The sequence below is a fragment of the Gymnoscopelus braueri genome, assembly GCF_963280865.1.
Source record: "Gymnoscopelus braueri genome assembly, chromosome: 4".
NCBI lineage: Eukaryota > Metazoa > Chordata > Actinopteri > Myctophiformes > Myctophidae > Gymnoscopelus > Gymnoscopelus braueri.
In genome coordinates, this window is record NC_137605.1 from 31,477,170 (window position 1) to 31,490,456 (window position 13,287).

At 42.6% G+C, this 13,287-nt stretch overlaps 2 protein-coding genes across 2 annotated transcripts; both read right to left on the reverse strand.

Annotated features, from left to right (window-relative positions):
• Positions 1-462: 462 nt before the first annotated feature.
• On the reverse strand, positions 463-8,813 carry herpud2 (HERPUD family member 2). Its single transcript, XM_080426995.1, has 9 exons — positions 8,683-8,813; positions 7,287-7,706; positions 6,509-6,586; positions 6,042-6,161; positions 5,544-5,707; positions 4,016-4,141; positions 3,203-3,547; positions 2,808-2,919; positions 463-2,609 (listed from the first exon to the last, which is right to left on the reverse strand). Exons 2-9 carry the CDS (start codon positions 7,431-7,433, stop codon positions 2,424-2,426), a joined length of 1,278 nt encoding a protein of 425 aa, XP_080283121.1. The 5' UTR covers positions 7,434-7,706; positions 8,683-8,813; the 3' UTR covers positions 463-2,423.
• Positions 8,814-9,777: 964 nt separating this feature from the next.
• Positions 9,778-12,419, reverse strand: pkdc (protein kinase-like domain containing). The gene is made up of 3 exons (XM_080425562.1): positions 12,142-12,419; positions 11,257-11,651; positions 9,778-10,675 (listed from the first exon to the last, which is right to left on the reverse strand). The coding sequence occupies exons 2-3, from the start codon at positions 11,625-11,627 to the stop codon at positions 10,084-10,086; spliced, it is 963 nt and encodes a 320-aa protein (XP_080281688.1). The 5' UTR covers positions 11,628-11,651; positions 12,142-12,419; the 3' UTR covers positions 9,778-10,083.
• Positions 12,420-13,287: the final 868 nt, after the last annotated feature.

Genomic DNA, 13,287 nt, shown 5'->3' on the forward strand with positions numbered 1-13,287 from the left:
AAGTGCTACCAAGACCTGTTCAGGGTGGGAGGGAGGATATTTTACCATTGGCTATTTGCATGTGTAACTCCACCTAAATCTAAAGTGTGAATTAAAACAACTCCTCATGTCTACATAAAGTGAATGTCAATTCAATTCAATCAATTCAACAATTGAAAATAACCAATAATTCTCCATGATACAGTAATCAAATTATTGAGGGTCTGCAGTGAAAACCAATCTGAGTAGGACACCCTCATCAGAGGATTTGGCATTTGGCTACTTTTGATAATGTATACTATATTATTTTCACACACAGTAACTTGCTCATAGGATGCTCTAGAGACCAGGGGAGATTAGGGAAGAGAGCAATGCTACAAAGCATCCCCATCTCAAATCTGACCTACTGTAAGCAAATGGCACCACCTGCAGGACATGGCAAGTACTACAGTATCACAACAGGACAATAAAACAGCCAATGAATAAAACTGCAACATGGCTTTTATTCAAAAAAGCATATATTCAGTAATTTAAAGATGCATATACTTACATATGTAAATACATAATGCTCAAATACACAGAGGGGAAAACAATGTGCTTCAGTTGCAGCAGTATTTATATGTGCATCTTCAGAATGCACATATTACATCTCATCACAGATGTGGGTTTTAATATCATTTTGTACACACAAATCCCATTAATTTCTAATGGGAAGCAAATACTTTTCCTTGTTCCTGTGTTAAATACCACATCCCTCATCACTTTCATTTTAACCTCATCTCTTGCTTACAATGGAAGACTACACCCATCATGTCTATCTAACTGTAACTACCCTTACACCGAATTCACACCATGACCGTAACTCCGCTTTGTTGTTCTGAAAAAGCGGTGTGGCTCCATACAGAAACGGTGCTTAAGCACCCCATAAGAAGGCCATAGCGCCCAAAAGAAATGTTTCAACTTCACACATTACATTTTTTAACTAAATAAAATTAAGTGTTAGACTGTGTGACATGATCCCATTATTAATTTGTTCAGCTAATCTGGATTGTTTGTCCAACAGTGATGAGGTTTCTGTCACTGACTGCATACATTGTGTATGCGTGCTGTTTTGCGCTACAGTCTGATTATGTTGTATTTTGTTTTATCTGCGTACAGCCTGTACATGAAATTCACTACCTGCAAGGAATTTACAGAGGACAGCTCCAGTCGTTAACGGTATCGACTACATCAGTCTCACGGGTTTCATCGCCTAATCTGTCTTTCATATTATCAATCATGATGTTCTTTCACCAGAAATGAACATGTTTCATAGACTGCAAGTGTGTTCATAATTGTGACTTCTCTCTACCCTTAATTCTACTCTCAGAGGCAATACAGTTACAACCATTCACAATAATTGTTTTGGGATTGCTTGTTATTATGAAAATACAGGTTTGATGTACTACAAACAAATTCTCTTTAACTTTGGATACATTCAAACTTGAATCTGGTAAAAACTGACAGCCCCACAACAGACATTGAAGCATACAGGTGTCACAAACTTTAAATGTATTATTATATTTACATATACATATTGACATGTGCATGCAATGATGTAGCCATCACTGCCTTGCAACATACCCACTCATTTATGAACGGTCGCTGATTCTTGAGTCCTGCAATATGCGCAAATAGAATAATTGAATAGCAGATAGGATTTATGCACAAGATATTTTGCGCACACGGCACACTTTTGGGTGTCATGCGCGATCGCATTTGGTTGTGTGTGCATGTCTATCTTGGTTGGCTGTATCCACAGATCTGTAACACCATTGGGGAGCTTAATAGTTAAGCTCCCAATCAGCACCCGCAAAACAAATCAGCTGGAACCACCCCTGGTTCCATGCATTGTATATGGCAAGGTGCAATTTGCTGTGACGGTAGGCAAGGCCAGCAAAAAGTGGTGCAGAAAAGTTGAGGAACATTTGTCTGTTTTGCTGAGTTTTGCGACGAGACAAGGTGGCAACCAATTAGAAGCTCACTGTTTTCTGAACTAGGCATACGTACACACAAAGGTGACGTGGACGTTTCGAACATTTTGAACACATCTGTTTAGCAGAAGGCTTAGCGGAAAAACACTATCACTGTTGGTGTGAATTCGGCATTACATCTTAAGAGAATCTTACACTGCTGAAGCTTGAGCTTCTTAAGGTTTGTTGACATACTCACCTGCTTTCTTCCAATACAGATATCAGCAATACACTCTCAACACACACCATGTCCATTTCCCCCATTACTATAGGGTAGCCCATTATAGTAGAGTTTAAGTCTGTTAGTTGGCAGCATGTGGTACGTTTGTGGTTGGGTGGCTGGGCTGAAGAAGACAGTCTGGTTGGGGGCGGGGGTAACTGGTGGTGGTAATAGGGGATATCTGAGGTGGGGGGGACGAGGTACAGATCTGTCTAATTGGCGGGATGAGGCCGTCCCTCTGGGATGAGCGAGGTGAAGAAGGTACTGATGAAGGACCAGGCGGTGGTGAGGAAGCCAGGCTGTTGGAGGGTTGCAGCGTTGTTAGCCTGGTCCTCAGGGCCTCCGCCTCCTTCCTCACCACTGTCCTCATCCTCCAGTCCCTCGTCCATCAGCCGCTCCTGGACACAGACGGGCAGAGACAGACGATGCCGTGAGGAAGAAAACAAATTTCAGAAATATTACTATAGAGACACCAGCAGTGTCAAAAGAAATAACCAAAACAAACTATGAACAACAAATAAGGGTAACCCACCATACATGTGCAAGTACAACATGACATGATGTACAGAGGGGGAAAACAAATGCATACAACTCACCATTTCCTGTATATCCTGGTGTCTCTCTGCCTCCTCCTGAGGGGCCCCGTCCCTCTCTCCTCCTCTGGGGTTCTGCTGCTCTTGCCTGAAGGGAAACCAACCAGCCTGATGCCTGCAAATTCAACATGGAACTCATTACAGGGTCATACCTTCTCAGGGTCTCAGTCAAAACACTGAAATAACACAAATCCCTTTGCTTTTACTCTAACATCACAGCGAAAACATTTAACTTAATTAAGAATCTACTTTGTGTGCAATCGTGGTACCTTCTTAACAGGGGGATGAAAAGTTTAATTTGGGATGATTTCTTCTCTGTTGCAAAGAGTATTTCTGTGACATCACTCATGAGTAACTGAATAACCTGGAATACACACACGCACACACATCTTACTCACAGATAGACCAGCAGCATGGCGCCGGCCACCATGACGAAGCGACTAAAGGAGGAGTAGAAGTAGACGATGCTGAGCAGGACGCCCGCGCGTGACACTGTGTACAGCCAGTCCAGCCAATCACGGTTCAGCTCGTCCTCATTCAGCACAGCCCCGCCTTGCGCGTTCATCTGGATATTGCGGTTGCCCGCCGGTGGGTTCTCCGGCAGGGGAGCAGGGGCAGGGTTAGGTCCCAGTGGTGGCTGAATGGCCTCATTGGGCTGGGCGGGCTGATGGGGCGAGGGGGAGGGGCTCGAAGGCAACGGAGGGGCAATGCTGGGAGGCTGGGATGCTGCCATCGCTGCTTGACTGAAGACGACAAGGAGCAGATGAAACCTTCAGAAATAACTTCAGCAGATTACGCTCTACTTTCAGTCAATAATCCGACAGAATAATAAATCTAGTTCAGTTTGTTACTAAATATGAAAACAGAATTGACAAACACATTAACACACTGTGGTGTTCAGTGGTGAAGCCGCACTATGCAGGCTGGCTGCTTTGTGTTCCTGTCCTGCTGTGGTGCTGGTCTACACCTCAATTTGGGCTAATGGAAATAGCAAAATACTTCACATATAAGAACAAAAGTGCTTCACAATAACAATAACAACATCTTTTACATGCCTAGATTTTCAACTATGATACAACTTTCACTTCATCGGGCATTTCCTAGATTGTTCAAGCTTTCATGGCTGAAGAAGATAGTACTGTTTCGTGACATCATGTCCTTTCAATCTATAATCTGCTGAGAACGTTAATTTAGATATCATTCTTACTTACTACTGCATGTAGTATTGGCGGGCATACATCTGCTGCCACCACAACATCTGCACGGGCATGTACATTGGGTGTGGATGGGTGTTGGCTTCTATGCCCCCCTGAAATGGAACCTGTGCTCCTTCTGGCCTGTGGACAAAGATGTAAATTAGATACAAATAAGAGACAAAGGACTGCTGAAAAGTGACAGACTTATTTAACAGACAATTGAAAATGAGTGTCCTATGATTAGCATGTTACAATTTAGGCATTTAGCAGATGCTCAGAGCGACTTACAAAGTGCAAGGTCGAAGTAAGTGCCATTGAACTTTAGCAGCAAATACACATACAGTGTTCAGCAGACAACAGCGGGGGTCCCATACACACTTGTTGGCAGTGATCCCCTCAAAAAGTTATATAATTCTCAGATGGAAAATCTCATCTTGAAGTCTTGGCAATAAATCGTTGCTGTCAGGCAGAAACCTCCTATTATATCTCCATATTATATCTTTTGTATTAATGCCCTACTTGATCATACTACAGCGTCACACAAAAGCATCAAAAGTAGCAGAGCTCAAAACGTGGCGGGAAGCGACGCATTTTGAGAAATGTAGCTGTTTCCACCCGACAGAGACGAAATACACTTTAGAAAAACAGTAGTGTTTTTTTTAAAGAAGTATCAGACTACAGAGTCGTTATGGGAGATGTTTTTCAACTCTGTATGCTTGGCTCTGGCTCTTGTTTCTCCTGTCATGATAACAATGATATTGCATGTTGTCACAGACTGCATCTGTGATTACGTGGAGGTCATACACTCATTTGTGACGTTAGGGCCTGTAATTTAAATGCAAATAATGTTGGGGTGCCAAATGTTAATGTCATCAAATGTTAAATAAAATAATTGAATGTACGTATTGTGCCATCGTGCCCACCGTGTTAGTAGTTTCGTGGATGTAGAGTTGTATAGTGTGCAATTATGATACATTATGTATAGTGCATATTGTCAGCATTATGCCCACTGTGGCAGCTATTGTCCACTTTTACTTTTTGTAATGTTTTGTTGTAATGCTCGTGATTGAAACTAGGTATCTACAGTGTGTGAATTTATATTAAGCACTGTTCAGATCAAAGATCTGCAACGAGACAAAACCTTTTAAAACACTGCAGGCTGGCTGACACTGGCTGATTAAGTCTCATGAGATTTTACTTGTCGAATTGGAAGCAACAAGTTTTAGAATGTAACATACGTCAGTGCAACTATTAAAAATGTCTTACAATCAGCGACTTAAGAATTTGTAACGGCATGCAAGCGCAAGCGTGTACAACCAGCTCTCTGCCTTGAACCACTCCTTGCGTCTAGTCAATTTCTTGATGTGGACTGTCCAGTTTTAGAATGTTGCCGTTTTTAGGATTCTGTTCTAAGTCTGAAATGGTTGCAAGTTTCAAATGGGTTCGTCGCAAATCTTTGATCTGAACGGTGCTTTCACCAGGGGTCCCCAACCTGTGGAGCTTTAGTAAACCAATAACAGAGAAAATGTTCATGTTAACTCACCACTGATTAACACCAGTAGGAAGTGGGGTGTGAGGATTGTACTGGGGGAAGCCACCACGATACCTCAGCCCATCATAACTTCCTGGTACAATGTAAGGAGGGACGGGCTGACTCTCCTGACTTGGCATGGTGACAGGGGAAGCAGAGCCAGCGCCGTCTGAACTCTGAGTGTGGAGAAGTGAATACCAATCATAAGCCACCTGAGAGCACTAATCTACCGAATGTCTAGATTATCATGATGACAAACCTAATGGCAACCATTGTTTGAAAAGGTTCTTTTCAGAGGAAACTAGAGGCCATATAATTCAAGCAGGTGTATAAACCATCAGGACAATCTGGGTCTAATAAAGTATTAATCAATTAAGTGTATGAATGAAGTTTTCAATGCGTTTCCCCGAGTAACTAATCCATGACAATTGTAATCACATATCTAGCTAAATAAGTGCAGTAAACATCAGATCCTGCAGCCCTACAAGAGCAGACAGTCTGCCTACTCACGGTAGAGCTGGAGCCAGACTCAGAGGCCACTGGGTCAGTCATAGTGGGACTGTGAGGAGTGGGAGAGTCAGGAGGGGTCCGGGAGGCACAAACCAGGTGCATCATGTGGTACTCATCCTGCTGTGGAATGAGAAACAGATGGCCAGGACAGACAAAATGACAGAAAGAGGAAGAGAGAATGAGTTGGTGCCAGCCACAGAGCAGAGAGGGACAATGAGAGAAACAGAAACGGAGAACAGCACACAGAGAGAGAGGATTACTATGGAAAGGGCCAGAATTCAGAGACAATGCTAAACCTTTGTTAATATGCAGCATCAGATCAGCTATTGTTGCCCAGCCACCATCTCTTTCAGTTTGTTCTTACATGCACATGGACACACACACTTTCTGAATACTGACACAAGTTAATAGTTACCTACCACAAAAGCTCAATAAAAATACAACAACTCTCTCTCCAACACACACACCTTTCTAAGCACATCTCTGAGCTGCAGGTGGTCCTGGAGGAGCCTCCCTGAGTACACCAGCCGCTGGTCTTTGGATGACTGGAAAGTAAACATGAAGCTGTTGAGTCAGAGAAGCTGAGAAGTCCCACCAACACTTTGTAATCTGATGTTGTGATATGAAGTTTAGTGACCATCCAAAAAATATTCATATGAATACACATTTTGCCATCGTATAATAATAAAATAAACAGCTTTATTTTTTTTTTTCTCATTTAGTCATTGGCAATTCCTCCAATGTCCCCGTCACTGCCAACCCCTACTGTTGGCTTTGGGGAGGGTGTGTAGACAACCACGTCTCAGTCGCTTCTTTTCATCTGACATGGAGGAGTTTCACCGACATTGACTGACATTACATTACAGTCATTTAGCATACGCTTTTATCCAAAAGTGTCTACTAAACGCATGTGGAGGAACACGCTATCCCTCCCAGTTCCGCTCCCCGCTGAACAGGCACCCCAACCAACCTATAGGAGTCCCTATTGGAGCAACAGACAACACCCCGTGCCAGTTTCCCACAGCCATATGTGGACCCCAGTCTTCACAGTGGTGGGCAGGTACTTTACCCCTGCACCACCCGGACGTCGCTGCTTAGATCCTGTTTCTGTTCATTCTGTTAAGGGACTTTGAGCCCAGAAAAACAGACAAACACATACCAGTATAGCCTTATTTTACACAGCATTAGATTAGATTACCAGTTTATGTTAGATTACAAAAACAACGGTGGCTGCTCAATATTTACCGGCTTGCTGGGATACACATTGGAGATGTGGCTTTTCAATCTCTCCACGGTCCAGTTGAGGAAGCAGTTGATGGTCTGGTCATCATACTTCTGGTTGGGGGCCTTGATGACCAAGGTGACGGGAATGTCAAACACCCCAGAGTCCATGGCTCATATTACTATGTGTGTGGGCTCTACAGAACCTGAGCTTATGAGGAGGGAGGGGTTTATCGTCACAGCTCAGGGCTTACCTGTGGAGCACGACACACTCAAATCTTCTCCATGGTGACCTCACCACACCGCTTGAACAGATCACTCTGATGGATGGGGGTGGGGCTCCCCCTTTACCACAACTCTCTCATTGACTAGTGAATTAATTTGCTCAATGTCCAAACAAAATTATCGATAGGTGATCCTCCTGTGGCCACAGTTCTTTGATCCCTGTTGGACAGAGTGAGGTTGGTAAAAGGTTTAGTTTTAATTTGCTTTGCAAATAACCTGGTCACACTAAGCACTTGCTTTGATATCTTTATGTACTGGCCTAAGTGGCTTGTAGAATTCCAATATGTAGACTCCCTTCACTATTTCACCTTATATCATATCACATGGTATCATTATGTCCAGACATATAGACATATGTCCAGGTGATGGCTGGATGGATGGATGTCTGTAACTAAGGTACCTTGTAGTGCAGCCACACTGACCAGCCACAGCCTCAATTCACTTTGGCTGTTGCTGTTAAAATTATAGTCCTGAATGTTAGACACACAACGGCTATATTCAAAGTAGACAGAATGCTATCAGTACTGTACTAGCATAACATCAACAGCATTATGCAGCATAGGCTATGCATAACATGGCATGCATTTTCTGTTATATTTACAAACGTGTGCCATAGTGGTAGCAAGTGGCTTCACCTAGCTTGAACTTAACTAGGCTAACATTCTGGGCATCCAATATCCAGTGGTGATAAGGTAGCAGCAACTTAGACACATCAACAAAGAAACTAGACACCTGATCTAAAATCTGTGTGGGGGCATTTGAGTTTACACTCAACACCTGCTGTGGAGACTCATTTTTACAGACAGACAGACAGACAGACAGCTGTCAAAACAAATACAACCCATCATCTACAGCCAGTGAGCTGACAGATAAGCCGACATAAATCTTCAGTTATGCAAATCAATAGTTTATCAGATGATCCCAATACAACAGCTCAGTAACGTCGTTTTGATCCTGGTTAACGACAGCTGCCTGTTTGGCTAACGTTTAGCTGTAGCTTTGCTGGCATCTGACAGGCTGACAGACAAAGACAGGTCATCTGTTCTGTTCTGCCATCTAACTTTTAATCACTATCCAATTTCATGTCCGTTTCATGTCATGATTTGACGCAGTTAGTGTAGATCATCGCTTGTACCTGATTGCGGTGTTCAATGTTCTTCGTCCCCTCTTGTCTTGTCCCCAATCGACTCACTGTGCTGCTGGTCGGCTCAGCTACAGCTAGCTTGTTGTTGTAATGTTAATGTAATGTCGGGCGTGATGATCCCCTCCCCGGAAACAACGTCAAGATTGGCGTCGCTTGCCAAAAAGAATACATACCCATCTATCGGTGGTGGAAAAGTACTCACATTTTTTTTACCTAAGTTAAAGTATCAATACTCTAAAGTAGAAATACAGCTGTTACAAGTAAAGGTCCGGAAGTATTGGTATCAAAATGTACTTAAAGTACCAAAAGTAGAAAGTACTCATTATGCAGAATGTCTCCATTTCACAAGTTTTCAAATGTATACATTATATACAAATCTTTTTGTATATACAGATCTAGATCAGCTATTTTCAAATGGCCGAAATGTAGAGGTTATTGTATGTTTTGTAATAATAATCACAGTCTACAAAGTAGCCTAATTGTAACTAAAGTTGTCAAATAATTGTCGTGGAAAAGCACAATATTTGCCTCTAAGATAGTGGCGTACTGAAAATTGAATACTATGAATAAATACTCCTGTAAAGTAAGTACCTTAAAATTGCACTGAACTACAGCACTTGAGTAAATGTACTTAGTTACTTTACACCACTGCCAAAAAGAATACATGATATACCAACACCTAAATGTAAACTTTAGATCGGATCTTTTGGCAAGCGATCCCTCGCGCAATGGAATCTGCTTATTAAAGTATAAAGACAAACGTGAGTGTCTATTGCGTTTTGATTTTTATCCTGTAAATGAAGCAATTATATTTATATTTAATTAAAGGAAGTGTAAGTGATAGTTTTTCGTTAAACAAAAAGGTTTGTTTTGTTGGTAATTTAAAAATAATAATAATTAAAGCTCTATGTTCTGATAGTAATCATTGTTAAATAGTGTTTGTTCAGGGGTCTCTCCAGCTCTTTAATAAACAAAATAAATGTTCAGGTATAGGTTGCACATTTCACCCAGGAGAGATGTACATTTATCAGATTCAATTGAAAATAATTAAATTAATAAAAACCAATGAGTCAATAATAGCCACACTACATTTAAACCTTTATTTACCCATGTGAAGGTTTCAGGAACATTTATGTCCTTTTTCGGTATGCCCTCCTGTCCCTTTACACACACACATCTGGAAAGTGCTCAACACCAGCATTTCACTGTTCACCATTGTTGAGTAGTACTGCTGGGGCAGTTGGGGGTTAAATGTCATTCTTAAGGGGACCTTTATGGTAGATGTTCTCACTCACGTTCCCAAAGCACCCTGGGATTCAAACTGGCAAATCTTCAGTCACAAGCACACTTCTTCAGGTTACTGCCACCACTAATTAATTTTTTTCCCCACAATCACAGTTTAAGTTTTTGCAACACCACTTTGGTCAGTTGTTTGCTGTACCTGTTGATCTTCCAGTGTCCTGGCATCCAACCCAGCAGAAAACGATGGAAGTCTGTCCAGGCAAAAGCAAACATCTCCCTCCATTCTGCCTCTAAGGCAGCAAAGTCCACTTCTGTGGTCACAGTTGATTTTAATTCTGTGAAATAGTAGTCCAGAAAGTCAGGGACCCTCTTTTCACATTCCCTCTCCTCCATGCAGCTTCCCAATAAATACACAACATCTTTCATCCCACAACCCCCACCCACATACTGAAAGTCTACAGCTGCCACGTCCGTCCGACTGGAGGAGAAACAAAAGTTTGCTAACTTGGCATCGCCATGCACAATGGTCTTGAAGCGGCATTCGTTGAGAATCCTGTCAATCTCACTAGCTGCAGCCTTAAGCTGGGCATCATCCATGGCCTCCAGCTCATCTGGCCTGGTCTCCAGATGCCAATAGGTACCAATAGGCCAAAGCCCCTCTGGCGAAACACCCAAAAAGAGAGCATGGAAGTGGGCAAGCCAGCTGAGGCATGCCCTTATCTCTCCATCCTTCACTTTGGATCTGCAAAGAATATCAACCTTAAGTATTAAGTACATCACAAATTATCTATTCACTTGATCATTTTGTCATAGTCAGGCAGTGAAAAAGTATAGACATGTGATATTATCAGTTAAATATTTTTGGATGGTGCTGTCAAAGATGGTCTTGTCACAGTCTCAGTCTGTGTTGCAAAACGTGATAATGTCCCATTCAATGCATTGATAGCATTCGAATCAGGTGGTTGCAGAGGGGGTCATACCTATGTTCCCCGGGTTCTATGTTCCCCACTAAGGTTATGGTTAGGGTTAGGTTTAGGTTAGGTCCTATATTCCCCGCTCTCCCTAGGAAACGGGGAACATAGGACCCGGGGAACATAGGACCCGGGGAACATAGGTACGGTCCCGTTGCAGAGTAGCTCAGCCTGAAGCCCAGAAGCCTGATATCTCTCCTGACCAAGGGGGATCCCTAAACAAAAAATGAATCTCACCCACTTTTTACACCTGTAAACTGTTATGTGACAATACAGTTGATTCTGATTACTTAATACCACTGAACTAAAACAAAAACTGTTGCACAGCCATGCAAGGCAAGCTATAGATTACCTTCTCTGGTCAAAGCCAGCGAGATCCAGATCCTCCAGCACTATCATCATCTCGTCTCCATAGGAATGGGCAGCGACACAGACCGGTATGCGGCACATGTGATTGGTGGAGTAGTTCTGGTACCAGTGGGTCTCCACCTCATAAGACCTGACTTTACGTTGGTGAGAGCGGTCTGTGTTCCAGCCACCAGGATGCTCGGCATCCTCTGGAAACTTGATATGTTTGACTACCACTGAGGGCCGTTCACAGCCCTGCAAGTGCACCCTGACTATTTCTCCATAGCCGCTCCAGAGGGTCTGGATTTTGGTACCGATGCTTAGTGATGACGCTTCACATGCCTGCAGAATGAGATCCTGGTACTCTTGTTTCATCTCAAAAGGTAGTTGTTACACGAGCTGTGGAGGACAATGTATTATTTTAAAGTCAAAGCAGATGAGTCATCCAAGTCATTTTGAGGTGTTGGGAGTCTATTTCTATTTGGAGTCTATTTCCAATACACAGGAGGACCTCAATGGAAATAAGCCATTTTTTTTTGTGTTATCCTTTTAGCATCCTTTTGTATAAATCTGTACCTCTGTGCTTTTTTTGCAAACTGTTAATAAAGTATTCAATCAATCAATCAATCAACCAATATTCAATATTGTACTTAAGTCATCATTCCCTCTGCCTGCAGATAAGGAATATATAATGTAACATCGTTTGTCTCGCTCTCACAGCAACTGCTGTGTCACAATGATTACACATTTACACAAGTGTCACACAACAGCAAGTTTTGTTTACACTCATACAGAACTCATTACTGTACATCGCGTGGTTTGGACAGTAGCTACACAGAATGCACACTCATGTCCTTAAATGTTCTGTATTTTAAAGTAATGGACGCACCTTTTCAGTCACAGATTTGACAGCTCCAGCACCAGGTCTCTGCACTGGACCACTGACTCTACTGGACCACAGCACTCACCAGCACCAGACAGGATCAGCGTTGCCAGGTTTTGCAAGAGAAATAAGCAACCATGTCTATTAAAACAAGCCCAAAAGAAGCGACCACATGAGCATTTAAAAAAAAACCTATGTGTACATACATAGGCTTGTTGAAAATATTCAATATTGGCATCACGTTGTGAGCATGTAGATCGGCTATTTTCAAAACGGGGTAGTAGTTTAATAATCCATATCTTTCAAAAAGAAGTCTTTTAATGCCGTCTGTGGCCGCACGCCATTTTTTCACCCTCTTCTACTTCCTGTTTAGTGTAATTCCGGGTTTCACCGGATGCGCCCCGTCACTACCGCCCATTGGGAACTTCCGACAGAATCAGCCACAGACGGCATTAAAACACTTCTTTATTGAAAGATATGGATTATTACATTAAACTACTTCCCCGTAGACCCAGTTAACATTTTGGGCTTGGGGGTAAGCACCTTTATTTTCAATTTGTACATGTTTGGAGTGTGTACGGGGCATAGTGCAGAAAGTCCATGTCTCCATAGGGCGTGAACCCTACAACTCTCGTAGATTGAAGACGTCAGAATCATAAATAGCTACTCTAACGCCCTGGAAGACCCAGGGCTCTGCGCTTGTACAAGGAATTCCACTGCCCTGCGAGTGCTCCAACAGGGGAATAAACAAAACCATTTCGCTACTCGAAGCACGGAAAATAGCCACGGAAATTATTTTTATTTACTCCACAGTGCCCTCTACAGAGTTTGGTTAATGGTAAGTTCAAATCCTCCAGATCTGTAGAGGGCACTGTGGAGTAAATACAAATAATTTCCGTCTCGCTGACATTTTATTTTCTGCCCAAAAAGTGTATTTTACAGAGTAGGTGGGGTGCTGAGAGGCTTCCCACCTCCGAGAATAGACTTTCAACAACACAAAACAGCCTTTGCTTCGGTGAGTAGCGAAATGGTTTTGTTTATTTTCACTACTGTTGGAGCACTCGCAGGGCAGTGGAATTCCTTGTACAAGCGCAGAGCCCTGGGTCTTCCAGGGCGTTAGAGGGAATTATATTTACAAGCAACTTTACGTAA

Coding starts and splice junctions, on each gene's coding strand:
- herpud2 (XM_080426995.1), bottom strand. CDS start 7,433: ATGGACTCTGGGGTGTTTGACATTCCCGTCACCTTGGTCATCAAGGCC. Junction 3,548..4,015: donor CGCCAATACTACATGCAGTA/GTAAGTAAGAAT, acceptor TGTCGTCTTCAG/TCAAGCAGCGATGGCAGCAT. Junction 2,610..2,807: donor ACCAGGATATACAGGAAATG/GTGAGTTGTATG, acceptor GTCTGTGTCCAG/GAGCGGCTGATGGACGAGGG.
- pkdc (XM_080425562.1), bottom strand. CDS start 11,627: ATGAAACAAGAGTACCAGGATCTCATTCTGCAGGCATGTGAAGCGTCA. Junction 10,676..11,256: donor GCTGGCTTTGACCAGAGAAG/GTAATCTATAGC, acceptor TATTCTTTGCAG/ATCCAAAGTGAAGGATGGAG.